The following is a 22,781-nucleotide window of genomic DNA, read 5'->3' as shown; positions in this document are numbered from 1 at the left end:
GTCATTGAAAAAAACTTAAGTTTGAGGTTCCTCATCAGTTTAAAAAGTCAATTTTTTCTCTCAATAAGCTAGTGTTATACCGGGGCATGAATTAAAGGCCCTTGCGCAGGACTTGTAGTTCCATTCGAGACAGTTGGTATGAAGAGATATTTACAAATATGTCTTTTTCCCCATTTGCTTCTTCCTCTCTGATTTTTTTCTTCCCTTGTCCACGTCTGGTGGGTCTTTTTCTAAAAAAGGAGCTGTGCCTGGTGTGGTCTCATCCACCCTCGAGGTAGAGGGTAATGCCGACACTGCGTCTGCAGTTACTTCAAGTTCTGTACTGGACGCTTCTGAAGAGGTGGTATCTGTGTTCAGCGGTGCTGTTCTTGGAGTGTATGGCTGAAATGGTTTGGGTGTTCGTTGGCCGTAATATTCTTGCAAAGGTGTATACAATATCGAGTTTGTAATCCTGAGTGTCACGTCTAAACTTGCTTACCTTCTTAGTTTCCACCTCCAATTTGTAAATGGCCAGTGGTTCTTGACTGTATATAAGTAGGCTGACAGGATCATACAAGAATAGATATGCTCTATTCATTTAACATTGGTGAACGTTTGAAACTAATTATTCTGAAAAATTGACAGCACCACCCTACTTAGGCGAGCTACCTCTCGTTAGGAACTTGTATAGCCCATTAGGTTGAAATTACATCTGGGACTAAGTCCCTTTAGGAGTGCAGCATAGGGTTAGCGGCTGGCAACGTCCGGTGTGTGTCTTGTGCTTCATGAATTGGATCTGGAGTGGCCTCGAGATTCTCCCAGCTGCACCTGCAGTTTAACTTACTAAGTCATACATATTACTAAGGATTTTCTCATTTAACTTCTTACAGTGAATCATATGACTTTTTGTTGTGCCTCCCACTCCACAACTTGTCTACGTATGGTTTCATGTAAGCCATATACACATAATACATATTTTTTTAAAACACACAGTAGCTGTGTCTGTTAAACACCTACAGGCAGTGGGGTTTAAGAGTGTAATTATAATGTAAATGTCCAACGTTAGCACTATTTAAGACTGTAGTGCCTTATTGATTGGATACTCTAGTTCAGAGGTTGCCAAACAGTCGATCGCGGGCGACTAGTAGCTCGCCTGAGCCTTTTCAGTCGTTCGCGCTGAAGATACCGAAAAATAAACATTTTCCTAAATTATATTATTTAATGGTGCGTTCGTGTTCAGGATCCGATCCCTGGTCGTCGTCCCAATTGCAGGCTGAGAGCTTGGCTGCTGTGCCACTTGGACCTGCTTGTAAATCCACTGACAGATGTCAGTATCATGTTCTGCTTCTACAGGCCGCCTGTAGTACCACAGTTGGCCTTGTGCGCCCCCACGACACTGTCTTGCTTAAGCAAGCTGCTCTTGTTTGCCAGAGATGTTGGAGGGGCTGGGGCAGGATCAGGATCATTGTGACAATGCAATGAAAATATCACAGTAGCACTGCAGCTCGCCTGGAAAGGTTCAAAATAATATTTTAAAAATGGTGCAATTTCTTTCATGTGGCTTCTTTCCAAATTCCACACTGTACATTTCCCCTTTAAATCACTTCCATGACACAGGTACATCCACTTTTAGTACATTAAGCGATCCATAGACACGTTGTACAGTAGAAGCCTACCAGGGTAGCTCAATAGGTTGACAGACCGATGCTGAGATGTTATATATTCAAAACTACAGTTTGTTAATCGTGTGACTTTTCGCAACGCCTTATAAAAAAAAGTTCTAGTCAATGTGTTTGGCCAGGGTATGAGTTGGGCTGGTTGCTTGCTTATATTCGGGGCTGAGGTGGGGATATTTCTGCCCCTGTAGTGAAAATCAAAAGTTGGCACCCATGAACCCACAGTTTAATTTCCTAAAACCTGCTGTCAGCATAACAGAAGCATTTATTTGTGATTAACCAGTTTGGCAAGCATATATATCTTTATAAATATAACTTGTGCTAAAACACAGAGGGGCACACAAATAATGATGATGTGTTATTTATATAGCAACTTAATCCAAAGCGCTTTACAAAGCACATATTTACATGCAATATCACCCAACCGAAATTGGTACTCATTTATCGACCTCAGAAGGATGAAAGGCTGAGTTGGCCTTGCTGGGATTCGAACCTGCGACCTGCAGATCACACTCAGATCACAGCAGCGAGTGCTGAACACGTGGAGCTATCTTACCGGCAAATAACGGAGTATGTGTGGTGTCTGACAAAAAAAAACATTTCAAAGAAAACTCGTGAGCGCAAGCAGCATTTTTCAATTTGGAAATTACTTTTTTTTTATGGAAGTGTGAAATGCACATTTGGAAAACAATAGTGTGCCTAGCATGCAGAAAGCCTGCATAAAACGCAAAGGAAGGGGCACAAAAATTATAGGAAATTTGTGTGGTAGTCCAACAAATATCTGTCTTTTTGAGACAGCTACTAATAAATAATAATGCAACAAAGAGGTTTTTGAAGTTCTTAATATATTCGTGAAGGCATATGTTATTCCATCTGTTTATAGAGGGGAAATAATCGAGCCAAAAAAATATTGGTAAAAATTCAGAGGTTTATAAATATCACCACCCCGATATCACCCGCTAGTAGCTCTCCACTGTTGGCCTCCACTACAAGTAGCTCTAGCTAACGTAAAGGTTGGAGACCCCTGCTCTAGTTAATTTTAATATGCTTTAATACTGTGCCAGATCACTGCCATGGTAGTTTCAGAGCTTCTAGGTTTGTCTGCCGGGCTGTTTGCTGTGCCTGTGCCATGGGACGTCAGACTTTAGTCTGTTGGAGGAAAGAAAATGAACTAGGAGAGAATAAGAGAATGGGAATGTGGGAACCAGATGCTAGAAAGATAGGGAGAGATGTGTACACAAACAGTGGCGGGTTGAAGCTAAGGAACTATTTATGAAGTTGCTTAATCACATTTAAAATATTGGAGGCCACCATATCCAGAAATGGCATTCTATGCAAGCCTCTCGGGCCAAACAACCGATGAGAATGGACAGAGGCAATGCAGCCAGGTGGACTGCTGATAACCGATGTATCACTTTAGCTGTATCGTGATCCTAATTGCCCTAGCAGCAGGTGGTTGATATAAATACACCCGACAGCAAGGGAAGCAGTCGCCTCTAGAGGGCACCTGGTCTCAGTGTTACAAAACGGGAAGAGTCAGAGATGGAGAGATCGAGGGGTGGGGGTTTGGGGTAGAGAGGAGTCCTACAAAAAATACAGTAAGCATGACTTTGCCATCATATGTACCTGATTGTGATCTTTCGCATCGCGCTAGCCTTTGCAACGTTTGGCTCATTGTGCCAAGCAATGAGGCGCTTTGCCTGCAGGCATGGGGCTGTGTGCTATATGCGGAGGGGTGCGTGTTTGATTAAAAGAGCCTGCATGCCTGAGTAGCCGTCGTGCATGCAGAATTGCCGGTAGGTCTCAGAACACGGAGCGTGAGTGGGAGGCGATAGCCAATGGAATGCGTTTGGCTACCTCTGACTTTTTTGCTGTAAGAGGGTCTCCTGCTGGAACTTGGCAAATGACTTGTCCAGCCTGTCCCGAGCAGGAGGGTTACACAGTGTGCATTTAAAGATATTAGAAGAAAGTAATACACGAATATCTTAATAGGGCGTTGTTTTAAGAATGTCCTTTGGGTCTCCTGTGAAAAAGTTGTAATTTTCAGTTTGACAGTGGGACTGCTGGGAAGACCTCGTCTTCATTTAAAATGCTGCTTGCCCGCTCGGTAATCGTCGCAGGAACACTTTTTTCCTGAGGTTGAATTCATTATGAGCTCAATGTCAGCTCTGGTACTAACGGTCGGGCGTCTAGCAGTCTCCTGGCCTGGTCAGTAACCTTCGTTGTTTAGTAAAGTACTTCTCTTTAACTCGACAATCGGGTGTATGGCCGAAGGCTGCACTGTGGTGTGTAGACGGTTTCAGGACCATGGAGAGCGCACTGCGCTCCCGGGTGCCGCTGTCCTGGGTGCTGAAGGCAGCTTAGCGGTGCTATCCCTCAGGTCCCACCGTACAGCCCAAGGTGCTAGCCCACGGGTCCCACCGTACAGCCTTGGGCGAGTTGAGGCCCCCCTGGCTGTCCATCTTCCCCCGCCTCGGTGTGCCTTTAATATCTATCTTGCCTGGTCCCTCCCACTAATGCTCGTCCCTCCCCCCTCTCCTCTCTTGCTCGGCTCTGCCTATTGCTTCTCAGCTGCTGGACTCTCTCCTTCACTAGGCTTCCTGGACCCGCAGCAGCAGCCATGGCTGACATGAAATCAGGCGTCTTCGCCAAAAACGTGCAGAAGCGAATCAGCAGGGCCCAAGAGAAGGTATGGGGGCGAGGAGCTGGGGAGGGTTTCCGGCCCGTGAATGGAGCACAACCTAGAACAAGGTGTCTTATTGCTGGGGGGGTTGCTGCGGCCGCCTTTGTCGTTTGTAATGTGTACACGGCGAGGGCGATGAACACGCAGCGGGCAGGCGGATGATAGGCAGTAATCCCGTGCCTGAGTCGGGACACGCAGGGTTTGCTGTTTTGGGCTGACTTCCAGGAAAGAGTGGGTGCCAGAGAGGCCGAGAGATGTGTAGGTGCAGGGGCTGTTACCGTATTTCACGCCCGGCGACTATGGCACGCTTCCCATCCCTGCCATGGCTGTAGAAGCAAAGAAGGGCTCCCATCCCCTGTGCGGGGGAGAATTGGCCCAGGGTGGTCTACCCACCCCCTTCGTAGATAGCAGCCCCAGGCGCAGCCGCTATCAGACAGAGGCAGGGCCACCCTTCCCTGTACAGTAATCCTTTAAGACTGAGTGTGCCCGCTCTGGCAGCCTCACAGTGCTGCACCAGCTGCCTCCTGCTGCTCCCCTTCTCTGCAGTCACAGGCTAGGCTGGGGGGTGGGGGGGGGTGGCGGCAGGGAGATGGAAGGGGGAGGCTGGGGGGTCGATCCGACACTGGGACAGATCGATATTGCGGAGGAACAGCCCGAGCCTCCTCTACAGAGCGTCCACAATGGAAACTTCCTACGGACGCGCAGAGGTGAACGCGACCTACCGAGAGCCCGTCCTTCCTCTGGAGGCCAGAAGAGGAAACGGAGCAAGTGCACCCCAATGAACGACCTCTGAATGCAGGGGAGAAAGAAACAGGGGAAACACGGCACCCCCGGGGACACCCCGGCCTGTCAGGCGAGTTGGAGAGCAGACAAAGGCGGCATATTAATAGCCGAGACACGTGAGCCGAGCTCCGCCCGTCAGAAAGGAAGCCCTTCAGGGTTGTGTTTTGAAACCCTTCTACGCAGACCTCCAGTCACTACCGCTGGGGAGGGCGGGGGCTCTTTTTTAAAATTTTAAAAATCACGAGTCGGTTTAATTGTATACGTTTCAGTCCTGTGATGCGTTTTCACTTTGCCAAGGTAGTGAGTGCGTAGCAGTGTGCGCTGCACGTGTCCTTGTGGGCTTCTGCACGGTGTGTGTGTGTGTGAGAGTATCGGCATCAGAGAAGCACGTGGAATGCGAGATTGGGGCAAGACCACGTGTGTCTGCGGGAGCGATGGAAGAGGGATGAATGCAGACACGGGAGAGCCTGCCCTCGTAGGAGGCAGGTGCACGCGAAGAGGCAGAAGCCATCCAAGAGAGGCGTGACACCGAGGCAGAAGCAATCCAAGGGAGGCGTGACGCCAAGGCGCAGCAAGTGAAGGGGTCGCATGGAGGCACAGCCCGCCTGACAACAGTGGCATGAAGGGGCAGTGTTGGGCTAGTGCCTGTATGCAGGGAAGACACAGGGAGTGAATGAAATACAAGCAGAAACAGAAATACCGGTGCAAATCCATCCATCCATCCGTCTATCTTGTATTAAATGTAGCTATGGGTCAGTGCGTCCACCAGGAGTACTTGAGATGAGCAGCACTACAAAAACAGTGCATTCCCAAAAGCAGCTGCTTTACGATGTTGGGGTCTAAAAGGTGTTGAGGAGAGGACCGGCTGAAGCAGGGGGCACATTGCTACATACAACTGGGGCATTACAGACAGATTCATGGCTGAGCATTAGCCAGGAAGTGGCATAGTGTGGGGAGGCGAAATAATGAGAAGGAAGGTGTTAGCTAGTGACCAGTCCATCCCTCCCCCTGACATCTCATACATTGGTAATACTCACCACGGGAAACCAGGTAAACTGGAAAAGATTAGGCCGTTAGCTTTATTACACAAAATCCATTACTCATACCCAAAATACATATCACAAACAAGAAGCAATGTTTTGGGGGACCAAGGATCAGGTGAGCGGGGGCCCTGCTCCATTTTAGGGCCAACTCGAGGCTGATCCCTTCCGCCCTTTGGCAGTTTACGACAAACCATGCCCAGCGTTTCTGCTGTGCTCATGTGCTCTTCCCGTTCATGTTTATGTATCTCGCTTAATGTAGAACTAACCTACCATGCCCAGCGTTCCTGCTGTGCTCCTCTCTTTTATGTTTATGCATGCCCCTTATTTTAGGACCAACCTACCATGCCCAACGTTCCTACTATGCTCTTCTCTTTCATGTTTATGCACGCCCCTTATTGTAGGACTAACCTACCATGCCCAACGTTCCTGCTGTGCTCTTCTCTTTTATGTTTACGCATGCGCCTTATTGCAGGACTAACCTACCATGCCCAGCATTCCTGCTGTGCTCATGTGCTCTTCTCTTTCATGTTTATGTATCTCGCTTATTGTAGGACCAACCTACCATGCCCAGCGTTCCTGCTGTGTTCCTCTCTTTCATGTTTATGCATGCCCCTTATTGTAGGACCAACCTACCATGCCCAGCGTTCCTGCTGTGCTCTTCCCATTCATATTTATGTATGTCCCTTATTGTACGACCAACCTACCATGCTCAGCGTTCCTGCTGTGCTCTTCCCTTTCATGTTTATGCATGCCCCTTATTGTAGGACCAACCTGCCATGCCCAGCGTTCCTGCTGTGCTTTTCTTTTTAATGTTTATGCATGCCCCTTATTGTACGACCAACCTACCATGCCCAGCAGTCCTGCTGTGCTCTTTTCTTTCATGTTTATGCATGCCCTTTATTGTAGGACCAACCCACCATGCTCAGCGTTACTGCTGTGCTCCTCTCTTTCATGTTTACGTATGCCCCTTATTGTAGGACCAATCTACCATGCCCAGCGTTCCTGCTGTGCTCTTCTCTTTCATGTTTACGCATGCCCCTTCTTGTAGGACCAACCTACCATCCCATCGTTCCTGCTGTGCTCTTCTCTTTCAGGTTTACGCATGCCCCTTATTGTAGGACCAACCTATCATGCCCAGCGTTCCTGCTGTGCTCTTCTCTTTCATGTTTACGCATGCCCCTTATTGTAGGACCAACCTACCATGCCCAGCTTTCCTGCTGTGCTCTTCTCTTTCATGTTTATGCATGCCCCTTATTGTAGGACCAACCTACCATGCCCAGCGTTCCTGCTGTGCTCTTCCCTTTCAGGTTTACCTTCAGGTCCCTTATTGTACGACCAACCTACCATGCCCAGCGTTCCTGCTGTGCTTTTCTCTTTCATCTTTATGCATGCCCCTTATTGTAGGACCAACCTACCATGCCCAGCGTTCCTGCTGTGCTCTTCTCTTTCATGTTTTTGCATGCCCCTTATCGTAGGACCAACCTACCACGCCCAGCGTTCCTGCTGTGCTCTTCTCTTTCATGTTTACGCATGCCCCTTATTGTAGGACCAACCTACCATGCCCAGCGTTCCTGCTGTGGTCTTCTCTTTCAAGTTTACGCAGGCCCCTTATTGTAGGTCCAACCTACCATGCCCAGTGTTCCTGCTGTGCTCTTCTCTTTCATATTTATGCATGCCCCTTATTGTAGGACCAACCTACCATGCCCAACGTTCCTGCTGTGCTCTTCTCTTTCATGTTTATGTATGTGACTTATTGTAGGACCAACCTACCATGCCCAGCGTTCACGCTGCGCTCTTCTCTTTCATGTTTACGCATGCCCCTTATGGTAGGACCAACCTACCATGCCCAGCGTTCCTGCTGCGCTCTTCTCTTTCATGTTTACGCATGCCCCTTATTGTAGGACCAACCTACCATGCTCAGCGTTCCTGCTGTGGTCTTCTCTTTCATGTTTACGCATGCCCCTTATTGTAGGATAAACCTACCGTGCCCAGCGTTCCTGCCGTGCTCTTTCATGATTACGCATGCCCCTTATTGTAGGACCAACCTACCATGCTCAGCGTTCCTGCTGTGCTCTTCTCTTTCATGTTAAGGCATGCCCCTTATTGTAGGACCAACCTACCACACCCAGCGTTCCTGCTGTGCTCTTATCTTTCATGTTTACGCATGCCCCTTATTGTAGGACCAACCTACCACGCTCAGCGTTCCTGCTGTGCTCTTCTCTTTCGTGTTGACGCATGCCCCTTATTGTAGGACCAACCTACCACGCTCAGCGTTCCTGCTGTGCTCTTCTCTTTCATGTTTACGCATGCCCCTTATTGTAGGACCAACCTACCATGCCCAGCGTTCCTACTGCGCTCTTCTCTTTCATGTTTACGCATGTCCCTTATTGTAGGACCAACCTACCATGCCCAGAGTTCCTGCTGAGCTCTTCTCTTTCATGTTTACGCATGCCCCTTATTGTAGGATAAACCTACCGTGCCCAGCGTTCCTGCCGTGCTCTTTCATGATTACGCATGCCCCTTATTGTAGGACCAACCTACCATGCTCAGCGTTCCTGCTGTGCTCTTCTCTTTCATGTTAAGGCATGCCCCTTATTGTAGGACCAACCTACCACACCCAGCGTTCCTGCTGTGCTCTTATCTTTCATGTTTACGCATGCCCCTTATTGTAGGACCAACCTACCACGCACAGTGTTCCTGCTGTGCTCTTCTCTTTCGTGTTGACGCATGCCCCTTATTGTAGGACCAACCTACCACGCTCAGCGTTCCTGCTGTGCTCTTCTCTTTCATGTTTACGCATGCCCCTTATTGTAGGACCAACCTACCACGCCCAGCGTTCCTACTGCGCTCTTCTCTTTCATGTTTACGCATGTCCCTTATTGTAGGACCAACCTACCATGCCCAGAGTTCCTGCGGAGCTCTTCTCTTTCATGTTTACGCATGCCCCTTATTGTAGGACCAACCTACCATGCTCAGCATTCCTGCTGTGCTCTTCTCTTTCATGTTTACGCATGCCCCTTATTGTAGGACCAACCTACCATGCCCAACGTTCCTGCTGTGCTCTTCTCTTTCATGTTTACGTATGTCCCTTATTGTCGGACCAACCTACCATGCTCAGCGTTCCTGCTGTGCTCTTCTCTTTCATGTTGACGCATGCCCCTTATTGTAGGACCAACCTACCATGCTCAGCATTCCTGCTGTGCTCTTCTCTTTCATGTTTACGCATGCCCCTTATTGTAGGACCAACCTACCATGCCCAACGTTCCTGCTGTGCTCTTCTCTTTCATGTTTATGTATGTCCCTTATTGTCGGACCAACCTACCATGCCCAGCGTTCTTGCTGTGCTCATGTTTATGTATGTCACTTATTGTAGGACCAACCTACCATGCCCAGCATTCCTGCTGCGCTCTTCTCTTTCATGTTTACGCATGCCCCTTATTGTAGGATCAACCTACCATGCCCAGCGTTCCTGCTGCGCTCTTCTCTTTCATGTTTACGTATGCCCCTTATTGTAGGACCAACCTACCATGCTCAGCATTCCTGCTGCGGTCTTCTCTTTCATGTTTACGCATGCCCCTTATTGTAGGACCAACCTACCATGCCCAGCGTTCCTGCTGTGCTCTTCTCTTTCATGATTACGCATGCCCCTTATTGTAGGACCAACCTACCATGCTCAGCGTTCCTGCTGTGCTCTTCTCTTTCATGTTGACGCATGCCCCTTATTGTAGGGCCAACCTACCATGCTCAAATCATGCCCAGCGTTCCTGCTGTGCTCATCTCTTTCATGTTTACGCATGCCCCTTATTGTAGGACCTACCTACCATGCCCAGCGTTCCTGCTGTGCTCTTCTCTTTCATATTTATGCATGCCCCTTATTGTAGGACCAACCTACCATGCCCAGCGTTCCTGCTGTGTTCCTCTCTTTCATGTTTATGCATGCCCCTTATTGTAGGACCAACCTACCATGCCCAGCGTTCCTGCTGTGCTCTTCCCATTCATATTTATGTATGTCCCTTATTGTACGACCAACCTACCATGCTCAGCGTTCCTGCTGTGCTCTTCCCTTTCATGTTTATGCATGCCCCTTATTGTAGGACCAACCTGCCATGCCCAGCGTTCCTGCTGTGCTTTTCTTTTTAATGTTTATGCATGCCCCTTATTGTACGACCAACCTACCATGCCCAGCAGTCCTGCTGTGCTCTTTTCTTTCATGTTTATGCATGCCCTTTATTGTAGGACCAACCCACCATGCTCAGCGTTACTGCTGTGCTCCTCTCTTTCATGTTTACGTATGCCCCTTATTGTAGGACCAATCTACCATGCCCAGCGTTCCTGCTGTGCTCTTCTCTTTCATGTTTACGCATGCCCCTTCTTGTAGGACCAACCTACCATCCCATCGTTCCTGCTGTGCTCTTCTCTTTCAGGTTTACGCATGCCCCTTATTGTAGGACCAACCTACCATGCTCAGCGTTCCTGCTGTGCTCTTCTCTTTCATGTTTACGCATGCCCCTTATTGTAGGACCAACCTACCATGCCCAGCTTTCCTGCTGTGCTCTTCTCTTTCATGTTTATGCATGCCCCTTATTGTAGGACCAACCTACCATGCCCAGCGTTCCTGCTGTGCTCTTCCCTTTCAGGTTTACCTTCAGGTCCCTTATTGTACGACCAACCTACCATGCCCAGCGTTCCTGCTGTGCTTTTCTCTTTCATCTTTATGCATGCCCCTTATTGTAGGACCAACCTACCATGCCCAGCGTTCCTGCTGTGCTCTTCTCTTTCATGTTTTTGCATGCCCCTTATCGTAGGACCAACCTACCACGCCCAGCGTTCCTGCTGTGCTCTTCTCTTTCATGTTTACGCATGCCCCTTATTGTAGGACCAACCTACCATGCCCAGCGTTCCTGCTGTGGTCTTCTCTTTCAAGTTTACGCAGGCCCCTTATTGTAGGTCCAACCTACCATGCCCAGTGTTCCTGCTGTGCTCTTCTCTTTCATATTTATGCATGCCCCTTATTGTAGGACCAACCTACCATGCCCAACGTTCCTGCTGTGCTCTTCTCTTTCATGTTTATGTATGTGACTTATTGTAGGACCAACCTACCATGCCCAGCGTTCACGCTGCGCTCTTCTCTTTCATGTTTACGCATGCCCCTTATTGTAGGACCAACCTACCATGCCCAGCGTTCCTACTGCGCTCTTCTCTTTCATGTTTACGCATGTCCCTTATTGTAGGACCAACCTACCATGCCCAGAGTTCCTGCTGAGCTCTTCTCTTTCATGTTTACGCATGCCCCTTATTGTAGGATAAACCTACCGTGCCCAGCGTTCCTGCCGTGCTCTTTCATGATTACGCATGCCCCTTATTGTAGGACCAACCTACCATGCTCAGCGTTCCTGCTGTGCTCTTCTCTTTCATGTTAAGGCATGCCCCTTATTGTAGGACCAACCTACCACACCCAGCGTTCCTGCTGTGCTCTTATCTTTCATGTTTACGCATGCCCCTTATTGTAGGACCAACCTACCACGCACAGTGTTCCTGCTGTGCTCTTCTCTTTCGTGTTGACGCATGCCCCTTATTGTAGGACCAACCTACCACGCTCAGCGTTCCTGCTGTGCTCTTCTCTTTCATGTTTACGCATGCCCCTTATTGTAGGACCAACCTACCACGCCCAGCGTTCCTACTGCGCTCTTCTCTTTCATGTTTACGCATGTCCCTTATTGTAGGACCAACCTACCATGCCCAGAGTTCCTGCGGAGCTCTTCTCTTTCATGTTTACGCATGCCCCTTATTGTAGGACCAACCTACCATGCTCAGCATTCCTGCTGTGCTCTTCTCTTTCATGTTTACGCATGCCCCTTATTGTAGGACCAACCTACCATGCCCAACGTTCCTGCTGTGCTCTTCTCTTTCATGTTTACGTATGTCCCTTATTGTCGGACCAACCTACCATGCTCAGCGTTCCTGCTGTGCTCTTCTCTTTCATGTTGACGCATGCCCCTTATTGTAGGACCAACCTACCATGCTCAGCATTCCTGCTGTGCTCTTCTCTTTCATGTTTACGCATGCCCCTTATTGTAGGACCAACCTACCATGCCCAACGTTCCTGCTGTGCTCTTCTCTTTCATGTTTATGTATGTCCCTTATTGTCGGACCAACCTACCATGCCCAGCGTTCTTGCTGTGCTCATGTTTATGTATGTCACTTATTGTAGGACCAACCTACCATGCCCAGCATTCCTGCTGCGCTCTTCTCTTTCATGTTTACGCATGCCCCTTATTGTAGGATCAACCTACCATGCCCAGCGTTCCTGCTGCGCTCTTCTCTTTCATGTTTACGTATGCCCCTTATTGTAGGACCAACCTACCATGCTCAGCATTCCTGCTGCGGTCTTCTCTTTCATGTTTACGCATGCCCCTTATTGTAGGACCAACCTACCATGCCCAGCGTTCCTGCTGTGCTCTTCTCTTTCATGATTACGCATGCCCCTTATTGTAGGACCAACCTACCATGCTCAGCGTTCCTGCTGTGCTCTTCTCTTTCATGTTGACGCATGCCCCTTATTGTAGGGCCAACCTACCATGCTCAAATCATGCCCAGCGTTCCTGCTGTGCTCATCTCTTTCATGTTTACGCATGCCCCTTATTGTAGGACCTACCTACCATGCCCAGCGTTCCTGCTGTGCTCTTCTCTTTCATATTTATGCATGCCCCTTATTGTAGGACCAACCTACCATGCCCAGCGTTCCTGCTGTGTTCCTCTCTTTCATGTTTATGCATGCCCCTTATTGTAGGACCAACCTACCATGCCCAGCGTTCCTGCTGTGCTCTTCCCATTCATATTTATGTATGTCCCTTATTGTACGACCAACCTACCATGCTCAGCGTTCCTGCTGTGCTCTTCCCTTTCATGTTTATGCATGCCCCTTATTGTAGGACCAACCTGCCATGCCCAGCGTTCCTGCTGTGCTTTTCTTTTTAATGTTTATGCATGCCCCTTATTGTACGACCAACCTACCATGCCCAGCAGTCCTGCTGTGCTCTTTTCTTTCATGTTTATGCATGCCCTTTATTGTAGGACCAACCCACCATGCTCAGCGTTACTGCTGTGCTCCTCTCTTTCATGTTTACGTATGCCCCTTATTGTAGGACCAATCTACCATGCCCAGCGTTCCTGCTGTGCTCTTCTCTTTCATGTTTACGCATGCCCCTTCTTGTAGGACCAACCTACCATCCCATCGTTCCTGCTGTGCTCTTCTCTTTCAGGTTTACGCATGCCCCTTATTGTAGGACCAACCTATCATGCCCAGCGTTCCTGCTGTGCTCTTCTCTTTCATGTTTACGCATGCCCCTTATTGTAGGACCAACCTACCATGCCCAGCTTTCCTGCTGTGCTCTTCTCTTTCATGTTTATGCATGCCCCTTATTGTAGGACCAACCTACCATGCCCAGCGTTCCTGCTGTGCTCTTCCCTTTCAGGTTTACCTTCAGGTCCCTTATTGTACGACCAACCTACCATGCCCAGCGTTCCTGCTGTGCTTTTCTCTTTCATCTTTATGCATGCCCCTTATTGTAGGACCAACCTACCATGCCCAGCGTTCCTGCTGTGCTCTTCTCTTTCATGTTTTTGCATGCCCCTTATCGTAGGACCAACCTACCACGCCCAGCGTTCCTGCTGTGCTCTTCTCTTTCATGTTTACGCATGCCCCTTATTGTAGGACCAACCTACCATGCCCAGCGTTCTTGCTGTGGTCTTCTCTTTCAAGTTTACGCAGGCCCCTTATTGTAGGTCCAACCTACCATGCCCAGTGTTCCTGCTGTGCTCTTCTCTTTCATATTTATGCATGCCCCTTATTGTAGGACCAACCTACCATGCCCAACGTTCCTGCTGTGCTCTTCTCTTTCATGTTTATGTATGTGACTTATTGTAGGACCAACCTACCATGCCCAGCGTTCACGCTGCGCTCTTCTCTTTCATGTTTACGCATGCCCCTTATGGTAGGACCAACCTACCATGCCCAGCGTTCCTGCTGCGCTCTTCTCTTTCATGTTTACGCATGCCCCTTATTGTAGGACCAACCTACCATGCTCAGCGTTCCTGCTGTGGTCTTCTCTTTCATGTTTACGCATGCCCCTTATTGTAGGATAAACCTACCGTGCCCAGCGTTCCTGCCGTGCTCTTTCATGATTACGCATGCCCCTTATTGTAGGACCAACCTACCATGCTCAGCGTTCCTGCTGTGCTCTTCTCTTTCATGTTAAGGCATGCCCCTTATTGTAGGACCAACCTACCACACCCAGCGTTCCTGCTGTGCTCTTATCTTTCATGTTTACGCATGCCCCTTATTGTAGGACCAACCTACCACGCTCAGCGTTCCTGCTGTGCTCTTCTCTTTCGTGTTGACGCATGCCCCTTATTGTAGGACCAACCTACCATGCCCAGCGTTCCTACTGCGCTCTTCTCTTTCATGTTTACGCATGTCCCTTATTGTAGGACCAACCTACCATGCCCAGAGTTCCTGCTGAGCTCTTCTCTTTCATGTTTACGCATGCCCCTTATTGTAGGATAAACCTACCGTGCCCAGCGTTCCTGCCGTGCTCTTTCATGATTACGCATGCCCCTTATTGTAGGACCAACCTACCATGCTCAGCGTTCCTGCTGTGCTCTTCTCTTTCATGTTAAGGCATGCCCCTTATTGTAGGACCAACCTACCACACCCAGCGTTCCTGCTGTGCTCTTATCTTTCATGTTTACGCATGCCCCTTATTGTAGGACCAACCTACCACGCACAGTGTTCCTGCTGTGCTCTTCTCTTTCGTGTTGACGCATGCCCCTTATTGTAGGACCAACCTACCACGCTCAGCGTTCCTGCTGTGCTCTTCTCTTTCATGTTTACGCATGCCCCTTATTGTAGGACCAACCTACCACGCCCAGCGTTCCTACTGCGCTCTTCTCTTTCATGTTTACGCATGTCCCTTATTGTAGGACCAACCTACCATGCCCAGAGTTCCTGCGGAGCTCTTCTCTTTCATGTTTACGCATGCCCCTTATTGTAGGACCAACCTACCATGCTCAGCATTCCTGCTGTGCTCTTCTCTTTCATGTTTACGCATGCCCCTTATTGTAGGACCAACCTACCATGCCCAACGTTCCTGCTGTGCTCTTCTCTTTCATGTTTACGTATGTCCCTTATTGTCGGACCAACCTACCATGCTCAGCGTTCCTGCTGTGCTCTTCTCTTTCATGTTGACGCATGCCCCTTATTGTAGGACCAACCTACCATGCTCAGCATTCCTGCTGTGCTCTTCTCTTTCATGTTTACGCATGCCCCTTATTGTAGGACCAACCTACCATGCCCAACGTTCCTGCTGTGCTCTTCTCTTTCATGTTTATGTATGTCCCTTATTGTCGGACCAACCTACCATGCCCAGCGTTCTTGCTGTGCTCATGTTTATGTATGTCACTTATTGTAGGACCAACCTACCATGCCCAGCATTCCTGCTGCGCTCTTCTCTTTCATGTTTACGCATGCCCCTTATTGTAGGATCAACCTACCATGCCCAGCGTTCCTGCTGCGCTCTTCTCTTTCATGTTTACGTATGCCCCTTATTGTAGGACCAACCTACCATGCTCAGCATTCCTGCTGCGGTCTTCTCTTTCATGTTTACGCATGCCCCTTATTGTAGGACCAACCTACCATGCCCAGCGTTCCTGCTGTGCTCTTCTCTTTCATGATTACGCATGCCCCTTATTGTAGGACCAACCTACCATGCTCAGCGTTCCTGCTGTGCTCTTCTCTTTCATGTTGACGCATGCCCCTTATTGTAGGGCCAACCTACCATGCTCAAATCATGCCCAGCGTTCCTGCTGTGCTCATCTCTTTCATGTTTACGCATGCCCCTTATTGTAGGACCTACCTACCATGCCCAGCGTTCCTGCTGTGCTCTTCTCTTTCATATTTATGCATGCCCCTTATTGTAGGACCAACCTACCATGCCCAGCGTTCCTGCTGTGTTCCTCTCTTTCATGTTTATGCATGCCCCTTATTGTAGGACCAACCTACCATGCCCAGCGTTCCTGCTGTGCTCTTCCCATTCATATTTATGTATGTCCCTTATTGTACGACCAACCTACCATGCTCAGCGTTCCTGCTGTGCTCTTCCCTTTCATGTTTATGCATGCCCCTTATTGTAGGACCAACCTGCCATGCCCAGCGTTCCTGCTGTGCTTTTCTTTTTAATGTTTATGCATGCCCCTTATTGTACGACCAACCTACCATGCCCAGCAGTCCTGCTGTGCTCTTTTCTTTCATGTTTATGCATGCCCTTTATTGTAGGACCAACCCACCATGCTCAGCGTTACTGCTGTGCTCCTCTCTTTCATGTTTACGTATGCCCCTTATTGTAGGACCAATCTACCATGCCCAGCGTTCCTGCTGTGCTCTTCTCTTTCATGTTTACGCATGCCCCTTCTTGTAGGACCAACCTACCATCCCATCGTTCCTGCTGTGCTCTTCTCTTTCAGGTTTACGCATGCCCCTTATTGTAGGACCAACCTATCATGCCCAGCGTTCCTGCTGTGCTCTTCTCTTTCATGTTTACGCATGCCCCTTATTGTAGGACCAACCTACCATGCCCAGCTTTCCTGCTGTGCTCTTCTCTTTCATGTTTATGCATGCCCCTTATTGTAGGACCAACCTACCATGCCCAGCGTTCCTGCTGTGCTCTTCCCTTTCAGGTTTACCTTCAGGTCCCTTATTGTACGACCAACCTACCATGCCCAGCGTTCCTGCTGTGCTTTTCTCTTTCATCTTTATGCATGCCCCTTATTGTAGGACCAACCTACCATGCCCAGCGTTCCTGCTGTGCTCTTCTCTTTCATGTTTTTGCATGCCCCTTATCGTAGGACCAACCTACCACGCCCAGCGTTCCTGCTGTGGTCTTCTCTTTCATGTTTACGCATGCCCCTTGTTGTAGGACCAACCTACCACGCTCAGCGTTCCTGCTGTGGTCTTCTCTTTCAAGTTTACGCATGCCCCTTGTTGTAAGACCAGCCTACCATGCTCAGCGTTCCTGCTGTGCTCTTCTCTTTCATGTTTACGCATGCCCCTTATTGTAGGACCAACCTACCATGCCCAGCGTTCCTGCTGTGGTCTTCTCTTTCAAGTTTACGCAGGCCCCTTATTGTAGGTCCAACCTACCATGCCCAGTGTTCCTGCTGTGCTCTTCTCTTTCATATTTATGCATGCCCCTTATTGTAGGACCAACCTACCATGCCCAACGTTCCTGCTGTGCTCTTCTCTTTCATGTTTATGTATGTGACTTATTGTAGGACCAACCTACCATGCCCAGCGTTCACGCTGCGCTCTTCTCTTTCATGTTTACGCATGCCCCTTATGGTAGGACCAACCTACCATGCCCAGCGTTCCTGCTGCGCTCTTCTCTTTCATGTTTACGCATGCCCCTTATTGTAGGACCAACCTACCATGCTCAGCGTTCCTGCTGTGGTCTTCTCTTTCATGTTTACGCATGCCCCTTATTGTAGGATAAACCTACCGTGCCCAGCGTTCCTGCCGTGCTCTTTCATGATTACGCATGCCCCTTATTGTAGGACCAACCTACCATGCTCAGCGTTCCTGCTGTGCTCTTCTCTTTCATGTTAAGGCATGCCCCTTATTGTAGGACCAACCTACCACACCCAGCGTTCCTGCTGTGCTCTTATCTTTCATGTTTACGCATGCCCCTTATTGTAGGACCAACCTACCACGCTCAGCGTTCCTGCTGTGCTCTTCTCTTTCGTGTTGACGCATGCCCCTTATTGTAGGACCAACCTACCACGCTCAGCGTTCCTGCTGTGCTCTTCTCTTTCATGTTTACGCATGCCCCTTATTGTAGGACCAACCTACCATGCCCAGCGTTCCTACTGCGCTCTTCTCTTTCATGTTTACGCATGTCCCTTATTGTAGGACCAACCTACCATGCCCAGAGTTCCTGCTGAGCTCTTCTCTTTCATGTTTACGCATGCCCCTTATTGTAGGATAAACCTACCGTGCCCAGCGTTCCTGCCGTGCTCTTTCATGATTACGCATGCCCCTTATTGTAGGACCAACCTACCATGCTCAGCGTTCCTGCTGTGCTCTTCTCTTTCATGTTAAGGCATGCCCCTTATTGTAGGACCAACCTACCACACCCAGCGTTCCTGCTGTGCTCTTATCTTTCATGTTTACGCATGCCCCTTATTGTAGGACCAACCTACCACGCCCAGCGTTCCTGCTGTGCTCTTCTCTTTCGTGTTGACGCATGCCCCTTATTGTAGGACCAACCTACCACGCTCAGCGTTCCTGCTGTGCTCTTCTCTTTCATGTTTACGCATGCCCCTTATTGTAGGACCAACCTACCACGCCCAGCGTTCCTACTGCGCTCTTCTCTTTCATGTTTACGCATGTCCCTTATTGTAGGACCAACCTACCATGCCCAGAGTTCCTGCTGAGCTCTTCTCTTTCATGTTTACGCATGCCCCTTATTGTAGGACCAACCTACCATGCTCAGCATTCCTGCTGTGCTCTTCTATTTCATGTTTACGCATGCCCCTTATTGTAGGACCAACCTACCATGCCCAACGTTCCTGCTGTGCTCTTCTCTTTCATGTTTACGTATGTCCCTTATTGTCGGACCAACCTACCATGCTCAGCGTTCCTGCTGTGCTCTTCTCTTTCATGTTGACGCATGCCCCTTATTGTAGGACCAACCTACCATGCTCAGCATTCCTGCTGTGCTCTTCTCTTTCATGTTTACGCATGCCCCTTATTGTAGGACCAACCTACCATGCCCAACGTTCCTGCTGTGCTCTTCTCTTTCATGTTTATGTATGTCCCTTATTGTCGGACCAACCTACCATGCCCAGCGTTCTTGCTGTGCTCATGTTTATGTATGTCACTTATTGTAGGACCAACCTACCATGCCCAGCATTCCTGCTGCGCTCTTCTCTTTCATGTTTACGCATGCCCCTTATTGTAGGATCAACCTACCATGCCCAGCGTTCCTGCTGCGCTCTTCTCTTTCATGTTTACGTATGCCCCTTATTGTAGGACCAACCTACCATGCTCAGCATTCCTGCTGCGGTCTTCTCTTTCATGTTTACGCATGCCCCTTATTGTAGGACCAACCTACCATGCCCAGCGTTCCTGCTGTGCTCTTCTCTTTCATGATTACGCATGCCCCTTATTGTAGGACCAACCTACCATGCTCAGCGTTCCTGCTGTGCTCTTCTCTTTCATGTTGACGCATGCCCCTTATTGTAGGGCCAACCTACCATGCTCAAATCATGCCCAGCGTTCCTGCTGTGCTCATCTCTTTCATGTTTACGCATGCCCCTTATTGTAGGACCTACCTACCATGCCCAGCGTTCCTGCTGTGCTCTTCTCTTTCATATTTATGCATGCCCCTTATTGTAGGACCAACCTACCATGCCCAGCGTTCTTGCTGTGCTCATGTTTATGTATGTCACTTATTGTAGGACCAACCTACCATGCTCAGCGTTCCTGCTTTGCTCTTCCTTTTTATGTTTTGACTTACTCTTATAACATACAATGCCCAGCGTTCAACCATGCTCTTCATTTTCCCGTCTCCTTTCTTATGATTGTGCATTTTGACCCTTGCTGGGTTCCCCATTTTACCTTTTTTGGGTGGGCAGGTCGTTTTTTTCTTCTGCACAACTCCTGTGTGGCTTGTGCCACTACTGCGCAGAGGAGGAAATTTCAGGGAGCGCCCCATTTCTCCTCCTCTTATGGGCCAAATATGGTCTGAGGGCATAAGCGCACCTTATGTCTTCTTTGGCACGACCTGGACCCCACACTGCCCGGGGTGGTAGTCCTTTGGTCTTTGCCGCCCGGACACAAGTTCCATTTTGTAGGTATTTGTCACCTGTGCCCACAGCCCCTATTTCCTGGCCTGGGCACCTGTGTGTATGGTGACACATTGTTAAGACAGGCCCTCTCCCTGCACACGTTGGTGCTAAGGGGAGATGGCCATTTGGTTTTTGCATACCCTCCTCTCCCCCTTTGTTGCGTGGGGGGAGTAGACAACTTCCTGACGACATGGCCCCCTCTGGGCCTATGTGCCTGGGCCTTCCACCTCCAGGCCTAGGGTAATTTAGGTTCCATGTGTTAATATCCCCGCAAAAATATCGGCATACAAAAATATCGCCATATTTCTGCGTCGATATTAAGGCATGGAACCTGCGGGGGACACCCCCGCAACCCCCTGATTATTTTTAAAGGAGTGGGGACACCCCTGCAACCCCCACTCCCAAAACCCCAGAAATTATCCCCCCCCCAAAAAATATGTAGTGATACCGTAATTTACAGTGATATGATGGTGGCAGCTGGGGGATTATGGAGTAGGATGGGTTGACGTTATAGGAAGTTATCCCTTGCAGGGAGAGGAGGTGTTTTTTGAGAGTCACTTAGAATCCCAGGGCTGTGCTTTTGATCATGGCTTTCCAGTGGGACAGCACCAGTGGGACCTGGAAGCAGCACAGGCGGTATGCCGGACAGCTAGGTAGAGTGGTGTTTGAGAGTGACTAGTACACTGAGGAGCCAGATATGCAGGGGCCAGTCTGTGGCTAAATTTGTGGGACAGTGAGAGACATTTAAAAAGGGATCGATTGGACATGGACAGCCACACATTGTATAGTCAGTTGGAACAGGAGGGAGGGTCTGAATGAGGGAGGTTGCACAGAGTGTGATTAGCAAAGGAGTAAAATGAGTGCTGCAGGAGGAGCTGGATCAATAGTCAAGATGACTCAGATTGGTTGTCCAACTCCAGGCCTCGAGATACAGGTCCGATTTTCATGATACCCCTCATTAATATTCATGCAATAAATATGCATAAAATGAATATAAATGTACGCACATTTTTGCTCATGAATATTAATGAGGAATATCCTGAAAACCTGTCAGGTTTCCGGTCCTCGAGGCCTGGAGTTGGACAACTCTGTTTAGAACAATGCAGATGATCAATGTTTTAGTTCAGTGATATATGAGAAGGGGGACGGAATGAGCAAACATTCAGGAGATTTGTCTTAGAAACATTGGCAGTGGTAATGACATTTTGGAGCTTGCGGTCACTGTCAAAAGGCACCTCAGTGTTTACGAGCCATTGGGGGATGTGTAAGGAGGGCAGGGGGAAAACCTACTGTGGACAGAAGGAGAAGGGGGGCAACTGATGCAGGGAGTTGGATTATGCCATTTTTGGTGGAACTGAGCACAAGGCACCGGATCTGAAACCAGTGACAGATATCCGAGAGACACCTGGTTATATGGGGGTGATAGTCCAGGGACGAAGGAGCGAAAGGAAAAGAAAATCTGTGTCATCTCTGAACAGGTGGAAGGAAAATATGAAAGGGATATAAGTTGACCAACGCAAGAGGTGTATAAGATGAAAAGGAGCCGGCCATGAACCACTGAAGGGGAGATGGGTGTACAGGCGCCATTGTTCCATGAGATGGAGAAAGGCTGGTCTGAGAAGTAGGAGGCAATCCAGTCAAGCACAATCTTGAATGCCTATCTTGGAGAGGTTGAGATGCGGGAGGAGTGGTCGATGGTATCTAAGGTGGCACATAGAAGCAAAAGGTTGAGAACAGAGAGGAGGTCTGAGGCCTGTTAGTGCTGCCTCTGTACCTTGCCGGCTGTGAGATCCAATCTGGCGGGAAGAGCATATGGCATTGGGGCTCCCGGCACACAGTGATTCTGTTGAACATGACCTCTTCCAAGATTTTGGAGTGGTTGGGGTGGAGTGCGATGGTGGATAGTGTGCAGGAATCTTTGGGTCAGCAGGGGGCATTTTTTAGGCAATAGGACAGCTACGACTTTGTAGCAGGTAGGGTAGATCTCCAGACTAAGAGAGATGTGTACGAGAAGGGAGGGAAGTACAGGTGGTGAACGGTCTTTGTTTGCTTGTCCTGCAGTCAAGTGCATACGAGTCCACAGTGGTTAGGCTGCTCATAGGATGAACAACAGCTTATTAAGGGAGGAGGGAGAAAGGGACCTGAGGACTGATGACGTAGTGTGGTAGACGCAAGAGAGGGAAATAAGAGGGCTGTCAGGGGGTTCCTGAGATGATACATTTTATAAGAAAAGTGAAGTCCAAAGTTATTGGCTGAGACGGGGTCTGGGGGGGGGGTGTAAACGTGGCCGAGTGAAGAGATGAGCATGCTTTGGTGTGTAGGGGTCAGCTTGCAGTGGTGGGGGCACTGCGATGAGATGAGATGAGTGTGGTAGTCGGATTTAGCAGAGTCAAGGCATGTGGTGGGGGCAGCCAAGGAATCCTCCTGAAAGGCACCCGTGCCCGGCGGGCGGCACTTGCCCTCGAGGCAGGGGTGTAGATGTACGGTTGTATTGACCCGTCAGATCAACTGGGAGATCCACGGCTGAGGGTTGGGGTGAGAGGAGGAGAAGGGACAGGCGGGGTGTGGTCGCGGTGAAAGGGAAGGCCAGGATGAGTTGAAGTCCATGACTGCCTGTTTGGTGGAGAAGGCGCGTGCCGGAGAGAAGGCGCGTGCCGGAGAGAAGGCCTGACTACAGCTACACAGGGAGCCAGTGAGCTGGGGTCTTTTCATCTA

At 49.2% G+C, this 22,781-nt stretch overlaps 1 protein-coding gene across 3 annotated transcripts in view; it reads left to right on the top strand.

The window, feature by feature from the left end:
• The first annotated feature begins 4,195 nt into the window (after positions 1-4,195).
• The window catches only part of AMPH (amphiphysin), a 1,422,934-nt gene continuing 1,404,348 nt past the window's right edge, over positions 4,196-22,781 (top strand). For all 3 annotated transcript variants that reach the window (XM_069613278.1, XM_069613276.1, XM_069613275.1), the window contains exon 1: positions 4,196-4,344. In XM_069613278.1, the coding sequence (XP_069469379.1) occupies positions 4,276-4,344 (69 nt within the window). In that variant the 5' untranslated portion in view covers positions 4,196-4,275. The remainder of the gene's footprint in view (positions 4,345-22,781) is intronic.

This window comes from Ambystoma mexicanum, chromosome 5p (genome assembly GCF_040938575.1).
Source record: "Ambystoma mexicanum isolate Mex_15411 chromosome 5p, UKY_AmexF1_1, whole genome shotgun sequence".
Classification (NCBI taxonomy): Eukaryota; Metazoa; Chordata; class Amphibia; order Caudata; family Ambystomatidae; genus Ambystoma; species Ambystoma mexicanum.
This window is presented reverse-complemented; position numbering and strand designations above follow the sequence as displayed.